At 44.1% G+C, this 19037-nt stretch overlaps 2 protein-coding genes and 1 long non-coding RNA gene across 9 annotated transcripts in view; 1 reads left to right on the top strand and 2 right to left on the bottom strand.

Annotated features, from left to right (window-relative positions):
* The window catches only part of ZHX1 (zinc fingers and homeoboxes 1), a 43254-nt gene extending 39498 nt beyond the window's left edge, over positions 1–3756 (bottom strand). For 2 of the 4 annotated variants that reach the window (XR_007355417.2, XM_048841594.2), the window contains exons 1-2: positions 3468–3756; positions 2197–2308 (exon numbers count right to left, since the gene is read on the bottom strand). The gene's annotated coding sequence lies outside the window, so the exon portion shown is untranslated. Of the gene's footprint in view, positions 1–2196; positions 2348–3467 lie in introns of all 4 variants that reach the window. The other 2 variants (XR_012666887.1, XR_012666886.1) reach the window with 2 other exon arrangements.
* Positions 3757–3887: 131 nt separating this feature from the next.
* LOC125632836 (uncharacterized) lies at positions 3888–15870 on the top strand. The gene is made up of 3 exons (XR_007355420.2): positions 3888–4066; positions 4853–4914; positions 14315–15870. It is a non-coding gene; the product is annotated as an uncharacterized LOC125632836 (long non-coding RNA).
* ATAD2 (ATPase family AAA domain containing 2) overlaps positions 8936–19037 on the bottom strand; it is a 95785-nt gene continuing 85683 nt past the window's right edge. For all 4 annotated transcript variants that reach the window (XM_048841591.2, XM_048841589.2, XM_048841590.2 and 1 more), the window contains 2 exons: positions 15868–15996; positions 8936–9137 (listed from right to left, as the gene is read on the bottom strand). In XM_048841591.2, the coding sequence (XP_048697548.2) occupies positions 9084–9137; positions 15868–15996 (183 nt within the window). In that variant the 3' untranslated portion in view covers positions 8936–9083. The remainder of the gene's footprint in view (positions 9138–15867; positions 15997–19037) is intronic.

Raw genomic sequence — 19037 nt, 5'->3', positions numbered from 1 at the left:
ATTCCTGCAAGGTGATCCTTTATGCCCATGCACAAGCCCCTGGGAACAGAGCCTTAGTTAGAAAGCTCTTTGGAGTACAGACTTTGTCTTTATTAGTTCTGTGAATTGGAGCACTTTTGGAAACTTTTAACAATAAAATAATGATGAGGGTATACACAAATAGCAAAAATAAGGACATAAGGATTCAAGTTCAGGTTAATTTTTAAATATACAGAAAAAAAGTGTTCCTAATTTTCAGGTTTTAGTCAAAAACTGTACCATTATTACATTTAATAACATCTAGGTAAGATGCTTTGTAACATGCTTTGACGATTTAGAGTGCTATGCAACTGCCAAGTATTTTTATTTCCATTATTTTGGAAGGTGTCTGAATTACTGTAATGATTATAAAGTTCCAGTTCAAAAGCCTGTTTCTACCATTCCACAAACTGTGTTAATATAGTGCTCATGACACTTGAAGAGCAACGCTGGCTATACCAAAGAAAGACAATGCTATGCAAGCTGTCTCACTCAGTTCTGTCCATCCGTATTGACAGACATTACTTCCAGTCATCCACGCCCCAAGACTCTCCTGAACAGTGACTACAAACTGTGAACTTGATCCGCAGCTTGTTCAACTCCCACTGAAATCCATAAATATGGAGAGTGATTACAGCAGATTACAAGATCGGATCCTGCATGATGCAATTTTTCAATATGAACATGAAACTAAGTTAAGATCCAAATACTTTAACTGAAGATCTTAAAGAAATTTGAATTCAGTTCTTTTGAGGGGAACGTTAACGTGGTACTTCATCGCTACTCTTAATCATAGCACATATTAAATAGACTAAAAACTGGGTAACTGACAGGTCTCAAAATGGGGAATCTCTTCATCATCAAGCAGGTGCGTTTCTAGAGGGATCAGTTCTTGGCCCTAGATTATTTAACATTTTTATCAATGACCTGGAAGAAACCATAAAATACTTACTGATTAAGTTTGCAGATGACACAAAGATTAGGGGAGTTATAAATAATGAAGGGTACAGGCCTCTGATACAAAGCAATCTGGATTGCTTGATAAACTGGGTACAAGCAAACAATATGTGTTTCAATACAACAAAATGTGAAGTCACACAAAAACAAAGAATGTGTTCATACTTCCAGGATGGAGGATTCTATCCTGAGAAACAATGACTTTGAAAAAGTGGTTGAGGGTGGATCATGATGCATAATCAGCTGAATGAGCTCTCACAAAAAAGGCTAATGTGATCTATAAACAGAGGAATATCAATCAAGTAGGGCTAGGTAGGTTATTTTACTTCTGTATTTGGCACTGGGGTAATCACTATTAGATTATTGGATCCCCTTTGGGTTTCTACAATTAAAGAAGGATGTTAATAATTTGGAGAGGATTCAGAAGATCCATGAAAATTTTTAAAGAATTGGAAAACATGCTTTCTAGTGAAAGGCTCAAAGGGCTCAAGATGTTCAGTTTATCAAAGAAAAGATTAAGGGGTGATTTAAGTTAGGTCACAGTCTGTAGGTATCTACATGGGGAATGGAAGTTTGTTAGTAGAAAGACCCTTCACTCTAATAGACAAAGGTATAACAAGGTCCAATGGCTAGAAGTTGAAACTAGACAAATTCAGACTGGAAGTAAGACTTAGTGAAGGTAATTAACCACTGGAATGATTTACAATGGATTATGGTGGATTCTCCATCCTTAGCAATTTCTATATTAAGCTTCGATGTTTTTTTAAAAAAAGATATGATCTCATCCAAACAGGAATTAATTCAGAGGAGTCTTGTGGTCTATGTTGTAGAGGAGGATCACAGTGGTCCCTTCTGGTCACATCTATGAATCTACTTTAAACATTATTTTTTGCCATATTAGATTTTGTAAAATCCTTGTAAACAAAACAAGTTTTTGGTCTAAATGGACTGTAGTTTTAATGCCTCTTCATCACAGAGCCTTTAAAAGAAGATTTAGATTGCACTTCATAGCTTTTTTCATGAAATTCATGTTTCTGAATATCTCCAACATGCTCCCTGTGTACTGGTGCAATTATTTTTAAAATAAGGGCTATTTATTTCTGGTTGCAAATCCATTTACATCCCAGCTTCTTACGTTTTAAATGACAAACAGAGAAAGGTAAACTGTAATTGTCCTCCCAGAAAGATGAAAGTGCTCAGAGGTAAAGCATAGGTACCTACCAGTTAGTGTTCACTACTGCAGGTGTTCTGACCCATTTCAGAGGTCCAGCACCTTTTCGAAGTATGTGGTTTATTGATTGTGCTTTGGATCTCTATTACTGTGCATCCTGATCTGGGGAAGAGTTGAAAATCAGAATGCAGAACTGGGTATCTATATGTCCCAGAAAACAAAGTAAAAATGACATTTCACAAACTTTGCCTGCAAACATTGTTTGAAAAGATGGAACAGGTAGCAAACTCATTTTACATTTTAAGATGATTAAAGAAAGCTAGAACTGTATGATCTGAGCCCATGACCGCATCAGTTAAATAAAAGACCCACACGGGTAAATTAAAAAACACACACATATTGGGTTCCTCAAATTTATGAAAATTTTAAGTTCATTATGCTGCTTTTCATCTGACTTGTCCAATTTTCCTCGACCATTTGCGAAAAACAAAAACATACACAAGATCCCCTCTACACAGCTGCCAAACTCTCATATTTGGAGGTGGGAGAGAGAAGTGGGGAAAGAAGAAAATCTCCCTGGTTCTTCAGCAATTTTACAGCAGTTTAAAAAAAAACAAAAAACCAAACCTAACATTACCTCATGATAAAGGATTTTACAGCATGTTCCCAGGAGATTTAAAAATCTCATTGGCCTGGAACAGAGATCATCAGGCTTGTACATTTCAAAACTGTAATTAGTTTTTAGGTACTACTCCCTCCCCACCCAACACAGAGCCTCCCACTCTCCCAAAAAGCTGCCCCCAACAGTATTTAGGGCCTCTTCTAAATCACCATAGGGAGAACGCACAACATAGGTCTCATCAGTTGCAGACAAACAATAGGGAGGCGAAGAATACACACTCAACCCCTCCCATCGCAAAAATCTTAAAAGTATCCAAACATCTCCATGAAGACATCCCCTCTTTCCTGTCTTTGGCGGTTAGAAATAAACCAAGGGGGAGTTCTTTCTCCTTGCTTCTGGCTAAACCTTGAGGCAACGTCTCTTTCCTGTAAAATTTCCCCACACTAATCCAGGGTGTGAGGAGTTTGTTGGTCCCAACACACTTCTCCCATATTATAAGTGATTGAGAACTGAAGGGGAGAATCCCTCACAAATTTCAGTTACAGAAGCAATGGCTGGAGATGTGTGAATGTGTATGTGAAAGAGAAATACCTCCCAGCTTCCACCAGAGATATTTCGCTCAGTCTTTCTTTCACACACTCCAATCAGCCCCTACACGGCCCCCCCAGCTGAGAAAGCAACGAATGCTAAAATCCCTACCTTGAAATGCTGCTCTCTGCCTCTCTCCCACTCAGCCTGTGTCAGTACCTCCTCCTCTTACTGCCTCGTCGCCATCTTGCATTTAAAAAACTACTGCACTTTTTTTGGGGAGGGGTGGGTAACTGAACTTTGAACTCACACAGCACTTTAAACCTACCCACCCTAAGCACACAGACCCTGATTTTATCCCTACATTAAACCTGAGTTTTCCCCATAACTCTGTATCTATGCTATGATCCGGGCGTGGGAAAGCAGTTTGACAATAGGCAGAGAGAGTGTGTGTGTGTGTGTGTCTCTCTCTCTCTCTCATACATGCATTCAGAGAGCGGGAGGGGAGGGGAGGAGCTGCTCTAGCAGTGATACAATCTCCTCTCCTCTGCGTGTGAAGCTGGGGAGTGGTAGTTGCCACCATTTATAAAGCTGGCACAACAGAAGGCTGCCCTGTGATTGGTCCCGTAGGGTTTCATTCCAGCCATAGGGATCAGGGCAAGAGATTGGACAAGAAGGCTAGTGATCACATGGATGACTTCCACACATCTCTCACCCAGGGAGCTGCTAAGCTAAGACGCCAAAGCCTATCCTGTCCCAAGGCTCTGTGTGTGCGTTTCTCTCTCTGTCTCTCTCCTAAGGTTACAATGTAGTTGTGTTAACTAAGGAAGCAGATTATTACAACTATTTTTAATCTAATTTCCTTTTCACCATTTGTGCGGTTTGTGTCTGAAATGAATAAATGCAGTCAAGCCAACTAGATAGTTTCATTTTCCAGTTTACACATTAGCTGGGTGCTGCAACGTTTGGGTTTCAAACATCTTTTTTCTTTCTGTGTTGGAAACACTGAAAAGAGTGGGCACTACTCTTAAAGGTGACCTTCAAGGAGGAAAAAGAATGGGTCTGTTCTCTTTGTTTCTTTACCAGTGGAGCTGGGAGCAACCATAGTGAATGTAAAAAGAAAAGGAGGACTTGGGGCACCTTAGAGACTAACCAATTTATTTGAGCATAAGCTTTTGTGAGCTACAGCTCACTTCATCAGATGCGAAAGCTTATGCTCAAAATAAATTGGTTAGTCTCTAAGGTGCCCCAAGTGCTCCTTTTCTTTTTGTGGATACAGACTAACAGGGCTGCTACTCTGAAACCTATAGTGAATGTGACTTACCACTTTCCATTATAAGACTGTTTTTCAGTTACTTATAATTTTAACACATTTCAGCTGGTTGGTCAGAAATGTCTTATGCCCAGTGTCAGCCTCAGATGGATTTTTTTTTTTTTTTAACATTTCAGAAAAACTGGTTCAGTTGTTATCAGAATGAGGTGAGTGCTAATTTTCTGTTTCACCTTCTTTCCTCATTCATCACAAATGGGTAATGCTGGTCATCTGTGGAATTCAGAGGTGGTCCAGTATTGTTGCAGGAGGCTCCAGGACTCCGCAAGGGACTGTTTCTCCGAACAGGTATTGAGTGTGATCTTGTCCTTGAATGGGTTTAGATTTGTTACTCGCAACCTAAGCCTTGTTGTCTGCTAACAGCCATTTAAGACTTTGGGTGCAGCTGGTAGGGGGTGAGGGGGAAAAGACAGTCTTGCACAGGAATTGTAAGCTCTGACAGACTCTCATTTTGTCTGGTCATATTGAGGATTGTGTTGGTTTGGGAAGAAAATGCATCAGGATTTCTTTGGAGATCCAGCTCCAGCTTTTTTCTTTCGTTAGGGGATTAGTCCCTTCTTGAATACCATTGCTGTTGAGAGAGACCAACAGATTGCTATGCTGGCTTTGACAGTGAGGGATGAGGTCTCTTTGTATTCTCCACTACTCATTTCTCTGATGTTTCCCCAAACATCCTCAGACCTGTGCATTTGGATGAACAGAATATCTGGTTGTTATGACTGGTTGCTACTGATTTAACACAGCTTTCTTGTAGCCTCTGAGGTAGGAGCCATCCCCCACTGCCCATTACATCAAAGATTTTACCACAATATGAACCTGAAGCCTGTCATATATTCCTAAATGTTAAGCCACTTGCTTACCACCAAGTAGGTTTTCCTTACTAAGGCCATGTTTACCCTACAATCTTTGGTTGTCAGTTATGTCAGCATATCGCTGCTGAAATTTTTATAAGCACTTTTATAAGTGCTTGCTTCAGCACTGCAAGTACTCACTAGAAGTGCTTGGGTCGACGCAAAGTCGATGCACTATGGATAGGTATCCCAGTGTGCCATGCATTGCTGCATAGTGCAATGCCTTTTGGGATAGAAATGACTTGCCCAAGGATGTCTGAGAGTAAGGGGTTAAGTTCTCAGCATGCAACTTTCTCCATCCCATAATGCCACTCACATGCCATAATTATTGTGCCTTAAAAAAAAAAAAATCCACAAAATCCACCTGGCACTTTTTGGTCTCTGCCATCTCTGACAGAAGCGAGGAGCCAGCAGAGATCTGCACTACCATCATGAATGTTGCAAATACAGGATGCACAATTCTCTTGTATTTACAGACTTGCAGGAAGTACTGCAACAACAGGGGCATGCCAATTTCTTCTAGGACAGCTTGCTAAGGGACATAGCGAAAACAATACAAGGCTGTTGGTGGCGTTCATGGAGCAGTTGCAGATGACGGTGCATCACTTGTGGGTTTGAGAAATGAGCACTGACTGGCGGGATCACACCATAATGCAGCTTTGGGATGACAGGCACTGGCTGTTGAACTTTCTAATGTGGAAGGCCATATTCCTGGATCTGTATTCTGAGTTCGCACCAGTCCTCCACTGCAAGCACACCAGAATAAGAGCAGCATTGACAGAGGAGTGCTGATCACACTCTAAAGGATTTCCCACTGGCATTGCAAGCTTCCACAGTTTGAAAATCCACAGTGGGGGCCATTGTCATGCAAATGTGTAAGGCCATTAATCTTCTCCTGCTACACAGGACAGGCAGTGTGCAAACATAGTGAATGGACTGTAGCAATAGGGTTCCCAAACTGTGGTAGGGGGATTGACAGACCACATATACCTACTTTGGGATCAGCCCACTTTGCCACAGAGCACATAAAACAGAAAAGGCTACTTTTCCATTGTTATGCAAGGGTTGATTAATTGGGAATTCACTGATATCAATGTGGACTGGTCAGGGAAGATGGATGAAACTTGTAGGTTTAAGAACAAAGGGCTGTTCAGAAAGTTGAAAGCGGGACATTCTTTCCTGACTGGCAGATTACCATTGGTATTGAAATACCAATAGTGATTCTGGGGGACCTAGCCTACCACTTGCTCATGAAGTTCTACACTGGCTACCTTGACAGCATCAAGGAAAGAGTCAGCTACCAGCTTAGCACATGCAGAATGACCACTGAATGCGTTTTTGGAAGACTAAAGGAACGCCGTCAACGTTTACTCACAAGATTGGATCTCTGTGAGAAAAACATCCCAATGATTATAGCTGCTTGTTGCATTCTGTGTAATATCTGTCATGCAAAGGGGGAAAGCTACTGCTAGGATGGAGGTGGAGTGGCTTTGAGCAGCCAGACACAAGGGCCGTTGCAAGAACCCGACATGGAGCTATGCAGTTGACGAAGGCTTTGGAAGAGCACTTGTAACAGTCAGCCTCACTCGCGTTCTGTGCTAGACTGTTCTCTGGGCCTGAAGCTTTGGGTGCTGTTAGTAATTGAGCATTTATAAATATTAAACTGTTTTACTGAAGCTCTGAATTGTCGTGCTTGCTGTACATGGTCAGTTGCACATAACAAAGGAGAGCTCCTAGGTGCACTCAACAAGGTGGAAAAATCAGGAAAAAGGATTTCAAAAATACACAGGGGACTTGGGGAAATGGCTTCCAGTCTCCGTGAGCCCTGGGCAATAGAGTTTAAAATTGTGACCAGAGTGATCACTGTCGTAGGGAATGGGGACATTGTGGGACTGCTGCTACAGGGTCAACACAGGTCATGCCCTGGCTATACTCTCACAAAGTTCACCTCAGTAGGTCAACCATAGCTCTATATCATTAGGGAAGGTGCTTTTACTTTGTCACCATCATTGGGTGCTTATGTCGCCCAGAGACAAATTTTAGTGCACAAGTAGGTTGATGCAAGGCGACTTACGTTGAGCCAGCTTTAGAGTTTAGACCAGGCCTAAGCGTAGGAAATGGCTATAGTTGAGGCTTTGAAATTTCTGGGGGGTGTCTTCACTTTGTGTGGTCTACTGCAGTGTCTCCAAAGTTGGGTGCGCACAACCATTCGTGGCCCTGGGGGTGCGCGATTCAAAAAGTTTGGAGACCCCTGATTTACAGGGTCTTTGGGAAATAAATCCTTTTCTGAAGGTGTGATGTCTTTCACTGGTGCAGCTACTGCTGCACCAAACTTGGGTTTCCAAAACCTAAGAAATGTTTTTTGGTTTTATGTATCGCTTTTAATATTTGGTTTTATCCAGAAATCTGTTTAGATCTTATAACATCCTCAAATGAGGCATGTGCAGGAAACCTTGCGTCTAAATAATGCTTGAAAAACACAGGTTTAAAAAAAAATTAAAATAGAGTTCCTTGCAAACCACAGGCTTCCTGCCCTGAAGAGTCATGCAGGGTATTTTTTGGATGCTGTGTATATATGATATTTCTCTTGGTTGTTTACAGAAGAAAGGTAGCATCCCAAGCTGGCTGCCACTCATTTGAGTGCTAGAGAATCTGCATGTTTCTGCTTGAGCCTTCCCACAGTGAAGTCATGGCTCCAAGCATATGGGAGAGGTATGTCAAAGCCTCAGCAATGCCTATCTTACTCAAAACCTCATACTCTGGTAGAGCAAGGGTCAGCAGTTTGTGGCAGCAGGCCATAGCTCACCCTCTCCCTCTAAGGCTCCTGAAGAACTGGATCCACCACATACATGCCCCCCCCCCCCCCCCCCGGCATCATGTCTGCTCTTTGCCACAGTATTAATTGATGTATAAGTGCTAAATAGTTATTCTAAATTGTGAAAGAATCACATGCTTATGTTTTCAGTCTTAAAGAACTGAGATTGTAACATCAATTTATCCTGTGGTTAGAGTACAGAAAAATCAACTAGATGATCCAACTTCTAATACAGCACCAAACAATACTGATCTATATTCTGTAGGGTGAACCCCTCCCCACAAAAAAACTTCACCCACATTAAGGCTGAATCATTAAGATCTCAAAATCATGAGATGCTACGTCAATTTGCAAGCAAATCTGTGACTGCCCCTTTCTGCTTGTGCATTACACAACTCCGTAGTTACATAATCAAATATTACTCAGATATTTTGCACAATTTTAAATACATTACTTTGTATTTTTTCATATTTTTGTCGTCATAATTGTACAGTATATCTTAATTGACTTATGCAGCTCTTTGAGTGAACACGTGAGAGGGGACTGCTGGGCAGACTGATCTCAATAGACCAAAAGCCCTCCTGCTCTTCCATTTTACTAATTATCATACTAAAGGTAGCATTAAAAAAACCACAATTAGAAATAAGCAGTTTAAAGACTTTACTTGATCTTGTCTCAATATAGTTTAATATATTTATACATGTATATGCACTCTGATATTGAACTATGCACAGGTAACAAAGGACCATAAAATTAAAGTAAAAGATTAGAAAAGTAGAAATCAGTTAATTTTAGATATTATCATCTTCAGTTTGCTTGAAGACTGCAATTTCTTTTTTCATTTCCTGAAAGAGAACAAAAAACAACAAGCATGAGTGGAAACTGTTATTTTATTTATATTATATAATGATTTCTATAGTTTTTCAAGATTTGTAAATATCACTAGCCATTGTATATATTTGACAAATTCAGCTAAAATAACTATAATAAGAAAAAGGTTACTCACCAGTAACAGTTTTTCTCCAAATGTATTGCCTTTGCATATCTATACTGTAGAGTTATGTGCCCTGCCACATGAGATACACAGTCCTTTGTGGACACATTCACATTCAGGATTCTAGAATCAATGGCATCAAAGCCACCTAACTGTCCTTTCCTCTCTAGCTTCAGATACATGCTTACATATCCAGAAAAAAGGGAAAGATGGAGAGTCAAGGGTTGATCTGCAGAGGCAATACTTTCAGTGGCCATGCAAGCAACCAGTTACAGGTAGAACAGACCAGAGCTGAAGGAATTAGTCTATTCAGATAGTATTATTCCCAGACATTCTGCCTCTTGACACAAGAAGAAGACAGAGCTTTCTCCTTGCCTGTTCAACCACCACATTTTCCCAAATAATACTAGGGCAATCTGCACTGCCTTTCCTTCTTTGGATTAGAGGAAAACATAAAATAACCCGATAGCCCTGAACTCCAAAAGACTTGTGCATTCTGCATTCCTTGGGTTCCATGAGCCCAATGTTCTAAATGAGTTCCCTTCTCATGCTCGAACCATATCACTATGGATGGATTCTGGGTCGAGAAAGGCATCCATTTCAGGACATTGTGCAAGAATGCAGATGGCCTCGTTGGATCCAAACAATCAGAACAGAGGATCCTTTCTGATCATCAGACGTGGAAGACTGGATCTGGAGGACCAGTGCGTGGAGGAGGAAATCTTTCTTTTAAGAGAAGTTGTAGAAGGATCAGCAGAGCAACTGGAGCCATTCATAGATAAACAGCTCAAACACTAGGACAAACATCCATGCATTTTGGATCTAAAGACTAGATTTCAGACCACCTAAGAGTCTCAGTGTTGGAATTGCCTGATGTGGACCTTTGATGCCTCCTGAAGATTTCAGCTCAAGTCTGGCTGAACATAAAGCCTCTTCATGAGAAAGAGTTTGAGAATCATGCTCTCTGCGTAGTTATTGTAAATCTGCACAGGCAGAAAACATTCTTTAAGACAGATATTAAAGATGTTCAAGAATTGGACACGTTAGCCCAAAATTGAGAGAGTTTAGTGGAAAAACGGTTACCTACCTTTCGTAACTGTTGTTCTTTGAGATGTGTTGCTCATGTCCATTCCAAGTAGGTGTGCGTGCCGCATGCATGATTGTTGGAAGGTTTTTCCCTAGTGGTACCAGTTGGGTCAGCTGTGGAGCCCCTTGGAGTGGCGCCTTCATGGCAGTGTACATAGGTCTCTGCCAACCTGCCGCCTCTTCAGTTCTTTCTTGCCGGATACTCCGACAGAGGGGAGGCGGGTGGGTCTTGGAAAGGATATGAGCAACACGTCTTGAAGAACAGTTACGAAAGGTAGGTAGCCATTTTTTCTTCGAATAATTGCTCATGTCAGTTCCAAGTGGATGACTTCCAACTAGTCCCCCAGAGGAGGGGTCAGAGTTCACCAATTGGCAGACTGCAGCACTGCTCTCCCAAACGTGGCATTGTCTCTAGCCTGCTGTGTGATGACATAGTGCGACGTAAAGGTGTGAACAGACTACCACGTTGCCACTCTGCAGATATCCTGAATGGGGACCTACACTAGGAACGCCGTAGATGAAGCTTGCACTCTCATGAGGTGCATCATCAATGCTGGGGCTGGTATCTTTGCCAGGTCATAGCACGTCCTGATACAGGCTGTGATCCAAGAAGAGATTCATTGGGATGAGACTGGCAGTCCTTTTAATTTTTTCAGCAATGGCGATGAAGAGTTGTGTTGACTTCCTAAATAGCTTTGTCCGCTCAATGTAAAAAGCCAGTGCCCGTCTAACATCTAGGGAATGGAGCATGCGTCAGGGATGAAAGATGTCCTGATTTGCATGAAATTGTGAGACTACTTTAGGGAGAAAGGCTGGGTCCGGCTGCAACTGCTCCTTGTGCTTATAAAACATTGTGTAAGGGGGCTCAGACATTAAAGCTGAGCTCAGACACTCTTCTGGCTGCAGTTATAGTCACAAGAAATTCCACTTTCCAAGAGAGAAAAAGCAGAGAACAAGTTGCTAGAGGTTCAAAGGGGGGCCTATGAGCCTTGAGAGGACCAGGTTATCGGTCCGGTTGCTGCACCTATGGGTACAGCCTGTCTAGCCCTTTAAGGAAGCGTCCAACCATGGGGTTAGCAAATACTGACCGCCCTGCTGCACCCAGGTGGAAAGCAGAAATAGCAGCCAGGTGCACCTTGATTGACGAGACTGCCAGCCCTGGCTGCTTTAAGTAGAGTAAGTAGTCCAGTATAAAGGGGATTGAGGACTGCAGTGGAGAAGTGCCCTTCTGTGAGGACCAAAGAGAACCTTTTCCACTTGGCCAAATAAGTGGCACAAGTGGAGGGCTTTCTACTGCCAAGGAGAACCTCTCTAACCAAATTGGAGCACTGGAGCACTAACAAATTTAGGTCACGTAGTTTCCACATGGTGATGTGGAGAGACCCCAGGTTGGGGAGCTGAAGGCAGCCGTGGTCCTGCGTGATGAGGTCTGGAATCATGGGCAAGGTCATTGGCGTGTCCACAGAGAGGTCCAACAGCGTGGAAAACCAGTGTTGGCGGGGCCATGCGAATCAGCGATGCCTTGTCCTGCGTGATGAGGTCTGGAATCATGGGCAAGGTCATTGGCGTGTCCACAGAGAGGTCCAACAGCGTGGAAAACCAGTGTTGGCGGGGCCATGCGAATCAGCAATGCCTTGTCCTGCCAGACCTTGAGGAGGACCTTGTGGATGAGAGGAAATGGTGGGAACATGTACAGCAAGCACCCTTGTCCATGAGAGGAGAAAGGCGTCTGCAATCAAGCTGGGGCTGAGATTCAGGAAGGAGCAAAACTCCTGGCACTTCCTATTGCTTCATGTCATGAACAGGTATACCTGGGGAGATCCTCACCTCAGGAAGATATTGCTGACAACATCCGGTTTTAGAGACCATTCGTGGCCATGGAAGGATCTGATGAGGCAATCAGCCAGTTCGTTGCGTGTGCCCAGCAGATACGATGCCTCCAACTGTATTGGGTGTGCAGTGCAAAAGTCGCACAACCTGAGGGCTTCCTGGCACAGGGGAGAGGAGTGAGCACCACCCTGTTTGTTTATATAGAACAGCGCTGTGGTGTTGTCCGTCAACACCGATACACATTTGCTCTGAAGATGGGCGCAAAACATCTGGCAAGCTAGACGCACTGCACGCAGCTCCCTGACATTGATATGGAGCGATAGTTCCGCTTGGGACCATAGGCTTTGAGTTCTGAGGTCACCCAGGTACGCTCCCCACCCCAGTGCCAGTGCATCTGTGACTAGCAACAGCTGAGGTTTGGAGAAGGGTAGTCCCGCACAGACTGCCTGTGGATCGAGCCACCACTGGAGAGACTCGAGAACCCAAGGAGTGTGTGTGACCAGTCTGACTAGATGGTCCCAGTTCGGCCTATACACTTGGACCAGCCACGCCTGAAGGGGACATAGGCGTAGCCTTGCATGCTGCACTACATAAGTACACGCTGCCATATGTCTGAGCAATTTTAGGCAATTTCTGGCTGTTGTGGCGTGGAACCGGTGGAGATGGTGCTCATGGCCAGAAAATGAGACTCTTGGAGGAACACCCTGGCCTCGGTGGAGTCCAAGAGGCCCCCGATGAATTCTATTCTCTGAGTGGGAGCTACAGTTGACTTTACCACATTGAGGATGAGACAGAGTTTGAGGAACAGAAGACATACCAGGTTCATGTGTTCCTCCACCTGGGCTCAGGACTGGCCCTTGATGAGCCAGTCATCTAGGTATGGGAAGATTTGCACCTGACTCTTTTGAAGAAAGGGCGTCATGCACTTGGTGAACACCCAAGGGGCCACCAATAGGCCGAAGGGGAGGACCGTGAACTGACAGTGTGTGCTGCTGATCACAAATCACAGAAACTGTCTGTGGGAAGGGATTATGGAGATGTGGATGTACACATCCTTCAAGTCGAGGGCGGCATACCAGTCCCCCAGATTCAGAGAGGGAATGATGGAAGCCAGGGAGACCATGCGGAACTTCAATTTCTTCATGAATTTGTTGGAGATTTCGCAGTCTAAAATGGGCCTGAGCCCACCCTTGGCTTTGGAGATTAAGTAGTAACGGTAGTAGAATCCCCTGCCCCTGAACTCCAGAGGAACCTCCTCTACTGTCCCAAGCTGTAGAAGTGTTTGCACCTCCTGCACTAGAAGTTGCTCATGAGAAGGGTCCCTGAAGAGAGACGGGGATGGGTGGGAGGGAGGGTGGAAGGAAACAGAATTGGAGAGAATATCCCAATTCTACCATGCTGAGGTTATTTGAGCCCAGGCATGCTAGAAATGGGAGAGATGGTTCACTAAGGGAGGGGGAAGGATCTGGGCATTGAACTGGTGTTCCATCCTCAGGCGCACCTTCAAAAGTTTGGCTTTGAGCTCGAAGGCTGCTTAACTGAGCCCTGGCCTTGGCTGGAGGAGGACTGAGATGGGCACCTCCTGTTACTTCTGCCCTACTTTCTGCTGTAGTCCTATCTAGGATGGGCAGAATAGAAGTGTGGAGCGGCCTGGGGCTTAAATGTTTCTTTGAGGGGCCAGCATGTGCAGCCCCAAAGACTTGAGGGTCACCCGCGAGTCCTTAAGGCTATGAAGCCTTGAGTCAGTCTGTTCCCGCTAAAGGCCAGAGCGGTAGAAAGGCAGATCCCGGATTAGAGACGGGTGTGTGCCACAGCATGTTGGTGATATTCTGAATAATTCTGATGCGGGGCAGAGCTACCCTTGAGGTCCCTTCAGGGGACATAATATCCACCATGAGATCCATGTCCTCAGAGACCTCTTCTGCCTGCAAGTTCAGGTTCTGGGCCACCCTCCTGAGCAGGTCTTGATGGGCCCTGGTGTCCACAGTGGGCAGGTGTGGTGGAAGTGCCTGCTATCAGCTCATCTGGGGAGGACCCCCAACTAAAACTTAACTACTGTACTTATCAGTAACTATAACTTTATTACTAACTATACTTTCAAACTATTTACAGGGAGAAAAACAGAGTCCACTATGGAATCGCTTGCTGACGCAAGAGGGAAGCTGCTCCAATGACCATTACTGGTGGTAAGAAGGAACTGAAGAGGTGGCGGGTCAGAAGGGATCTATATATACGGTCATAAAAGCACCACTCCAGAGGGCTCCACAGCCAACTCGATGGGTACCGCTAGGAAAAAACCTTCCGACGATCGTGCGTGCGGCGTGCACACACCTCCTTCGAATTGAAATAAGCAATCACTCGAAGAACAAGAGGAGCACCCCTTTCTTCTCCATATCTAATAAGTACAGTAACTCCCCACTTAACGTCCTCTCGCTTAACGTTGTTTCGATCTTACGTCCCTGCTCCATTACAGAACATGCTCATTTAAAGTTGTGCAACGCTCCGCTATAACATCGTTTGGCTGCCTGCTTTGTCCACAGCTGGCAGCCCATCAGCTCCCCTATGCCCCCCATCCCCCAGCGCCTCCTGCCTGCTGGCAGACCCCGCAGACCAGCGCCTTCCCCCTGCTCCCCCGGCCTCCTGCCCGGAGCAATCAGCTGGTTTGCGGCATTCAGGAGGCTGCAGGGAGGAGTGAGGACGCGGCGCACAGGCTCCCCCTCCCTCCTGAATGCCGCAAACCAGCTGATTGCCGCAGGCAGGGGAGGAAGGGGGGAGGCTGTGTGCCGCATCCTCGCTTCTCCCCCCAGCCTCTTGAATGCCACAAGACAGGTGATTGCCGCAAGCAGGAGGCGGAGGGACCGGGGGAAGGCGCTGATCCGTCGGCGAGCAGGAGGTGCTGGGGGGCAGAGGGAGAGAGGGAGGAGCTGATAGGGGGGTTGTCAATCTGTTTAATACCTGTATTAAATTGCTTGTTTAATGGTATAATGAATGGTATAATGGTATAATAAAGGTATATAATGCCTTTTGTCTGGCAAAAAAAATTTCCCTGGAACCTAACCCCCCCATTTACATTAACTCTTATGGAGAAATTGGATTCACTTAACATTGTTTTGCTTAAAGTCCGTTTTTCAGGAACATAACTACGTTAAGTGAGGAGATACTGTAGATGAATCCTTCATGAACACAAGCCTAAGCACTACACAGAAAACAAGCTTAAATGACTATACTTGCAAAAATAATAAGATTAATCCTCCACAGGGTGAGGTTGGATTATATGCCTGCACTGGCAGGCTAAAAGAGAGGAAATAACAGAGTGGGGCCTTTTTTGTTCCAAAATGTTGGCTCTGAAGAGTACATATGTGGTTTAACGTTTTGAAAAAAGTTGTGTGGGTGAGACTGTCTCCATATTCAGTCAATTTTTCTGTCTGCTGAATCTGACAACAATTGTGCCAAATATGATGGTAGTTTTGTGATATGGATACATGTCCGTTAGATGGAGATCAATAATTTATTTCAGACAGGCTACTAAGATGTGGACAGATTAGTGAAAATGAAACAAGATAATCTTTACATTAGGAATACTCATAAATATCAGTTGTGTAAGTAGAATGCAGTTTATTATCTAACATTTAAGAGAGTGATTTAATATTTAAATATATGTTTACCTGTATTAATTTGGTCTTGTCATAGTCTTTGCGATGTCGATAAATACATTGGCTGAGTATTGCATAAAGTTTTTCCAAGTGAAATATATTGTAGTCTCTACTTTTTTCGGTGACAATCTTTAACAGTTTCTGGGGGGGAAATGTATACATTTAAAATTGTGTTAAAAATCTGCATAGGCTTTTCATATGTCCAGTATCTGAACATATATAATAAAGCAAAACATTTCAATGGCAACATAACTGGGGAATTTTGTATCATTAACAAAAAAGTAATACACAAGAGAATAGTTTTCAGAAAGAATTGAGATATGCCTGTTAGTGTTAAGCAAATAGTTAATTTTTTTATGCTTCATAGAAAAAGGAAGTCTAAAAATTCTCAGCCAGACCAGCAATAGCACAAACACTGTCATGTGAAGGATTACTGTTACAAGTTAACTCTTCTCCCAGAACAGCAGGAAGTGACTCTTAAATGACTAAGCCATTCCAGCAGTAGCTACATCTTGCCTCACTTGACAAGAGGAATGGATGTTGCAATGCAGGGCCTTCAGGAGTGGGTGTCAGGCCATAAGATACCCTTAAGTCTCATTCACCCCAAGGAAATCTAGCCAGCTAACCCAGAGAGTCAGTGGGCTGGGAGCAGTTACAGCCCACAGACACTTTTCCAGCGGAACGGGGCTGAGACAGAAGGAGCTCAGTTAGGAGGTCCCATTCAGGGCTGAAGAGCCCCAGAAATTTTGGTTCCTCATAAGAGGAGCAGAAGGAGGAAAGATTCTTCTCACTGCTGCATCACCCCCAAAAAGCTTTAGAAGCTGGGATGGCAGGGGTAAGGGAGGAGTGATGAACTGCAACTCTTTGGAGATGGTGGCAGATAATCTGAGGTGAGAGCAAAGGGCATATGTCTGAAAAAGCTATGAAGAACTCCATTAAAATTTCCTTTAAGTTTCTATGACAGAATTCCCACATAAAAAATGTGAATATAGTTCCTGAAGCACCTATGAATTGTGCCCCTTAGTAGGTCCTTAAGGTTCTAGGCCTACTATGAAAAAAAGAAATCCTCTTTCTTGGAGAGATGCACTGAATGTATTGAATAATCTGAAACAAATAAATTTGAAGGGATTTAGTCTGTTTCATATAAAAAAAAGTTATTTTACCTCTACAAATTAGGTCTGAGCCTCAGGATAGAGGAAAAGTTGTAGTAGGGTGAAAGTAAAAAGAGAAAGTTACACCACAAGGTGAGTAACAATGGTTCTTCGAGATGTGTTCCCCTATGGGTGCTCCACTGTAGGTGTATCTGTGCCCCTGCACCTCTAATTGGAGATTTTTGATAGCAGTGTCCATTCAGCCTGCACTTGCACTGTCCCTCCCTTGAGGCTATCTAGCACTGCGCAGACAAACTCCCTCAGTTCCTTCTCTACCGCAGAGTCCCATATTTACTCCTCGGGGAATTTTGCGCCACTGCACAATGCAGAATTTGCACAGAATTCCATGTTTCTCATGTAGAATTGGGACCACAGAGCTTCTGGCTGCCACTAGACTCTGCAGAGCCCAGCTTGCAGTGAGCAGAGCACCCAGCTCAGCAGGGATGAAGGCTCTGCACACTCTGACTGCCTTGCTTGATCCTCATTCTCTGGGGGATGGGAGAGGGCGCAGGAGACCCAGCTGTGGCAAAGGGCGAAGAAGGGCTACACCACATCACATCCCCAGGGGAGACAGTAAGGAAGCTGTGGGGGAGTAAAGGTTCTGGGGGTGCCTCACAGCTGGGCTCTGGGGGAAGAGGGGTGCAGTGTCTGGTCTTTGGGGCCAGGGAGTAACCCATAGCTGGGCTCTGGGGGAAGATGAGTACCGGTGTCTGGACTCTGGGGGCCCATGCATCCCCTCCAGCACCCCTCAACTGGAACTGGGTTGTCATACGGGTTTCTTTAACTCTCTACTCCTGGGGGAATCTTTTCTGTTGTGTGTATTGTTGATATACTTGTTGACAGGTATTTTGAAATAAATAACCAAAATAATTGAAACTGGAGGGATTATAGTGTGTTTTGACAACATATGCAGAATTTTGCAGAACTTCAAAATATATTATGTGCAAAATTTTTATTTTTTGGTGCAGAACTCCCCCAGGAGTACATATTGAGAACTCTGAAGTAGAGGGGAGGAGGGCAGGTTGTGGAGCACCCATAGGGACACACATCTCAAAGAACCATAGTTACTGCACAGGGTGAGTTTCTTTTCTTTCCCTTTCTCTCTTTCTTCTTCTAGTAGTGTCCCTATGGGTGCTCCACTGTAGAGGACTTCACAGCAGTATCCCCCATGGAAGGCTTGGGCTTTGGAATGGAGTCTGTTACTACAGAGAGTACTCAAAGGGGGGTCTAGTCAAAGCTGTAAGAATTAGGTTAAGATCCCAAGTTGGAGTATGTGGTCTCACATGTGGGAAGAGATACCCAATGCCCTTAAGGAATGTATGTATCAATGGGTGAGTGATCACATAATATCCAGCTACTTGATGGTGGAAGGCTGTCACAGCTGTGAAGTATACCATAAGGGAGCTGGGCGAGTTTTGACTTTTTGAGGTCTAAAACGTAGTCTAAAATCAGAGAGAGGGAGGATGAGGCTGGGTCTACGTGCTTAGAATGACACCAAATTTGGAATCATTTCCATTTTTGTAGATAAGTACGTTGAGTGGTCAACTTTCATCTGTGTAGCAACACATCTTTCACCTTGTCAGAGCACTCAACCTCTAAGTCTTGGAACCAAGAAGGAGCCAAGCATGGAAGTGGAGGATCTGCAGGTTGGGGTGAAGGATCAGGCGGTCATTTTGAGAGAGTAGGTGAAGAATGGACCAAAGAGGAATACTGCCATCTGTGCCACGTAAGGGAACCAGACTTGTCTTGGCCAGGAGGGGACAATCAGAGTAACACTTGCTTTGTCTCACTGAATTTTCAGCAGGACTTTGGCTAGAAGAGGAAACCGGGGGAAAGGCATACAATACCACGTGTCCCACAGGAGGATGACGGTGTCTCCCAGTGAATGGTTCCACAGACTGGACCTGGAACAGTAACAAGGACATTTCTTGTTCTGGTAAGTAGCGAAGAGATCTGTAGTCAGGATTCCCCAAGGGGCGAATATGTTGCAAAGCACCTCTGAATTCAGTTCCCATTAGTGGTTGTTAGAAA

The sequence above is a fragment of the Caretta caretta genome, chromosome 2, assembly GCF_965140235.1.
Source record: "Caretta caretta isolate rCarCar2 chromosome 2, rCarCar1.hap1, whole genome shotgun sequence".
NCBI classification, from domain to species: domain Eukaryota; kingdom Metazoa; phylum Chordata; order Testudines; family Cheloniidae; genus Caretta; species Caretta caretta.
The sequence above is the reverse complement of the archived record's forward strand: the minus strand, read 5'-3'. Positions and strand labels throughout refer to the sequence as shown.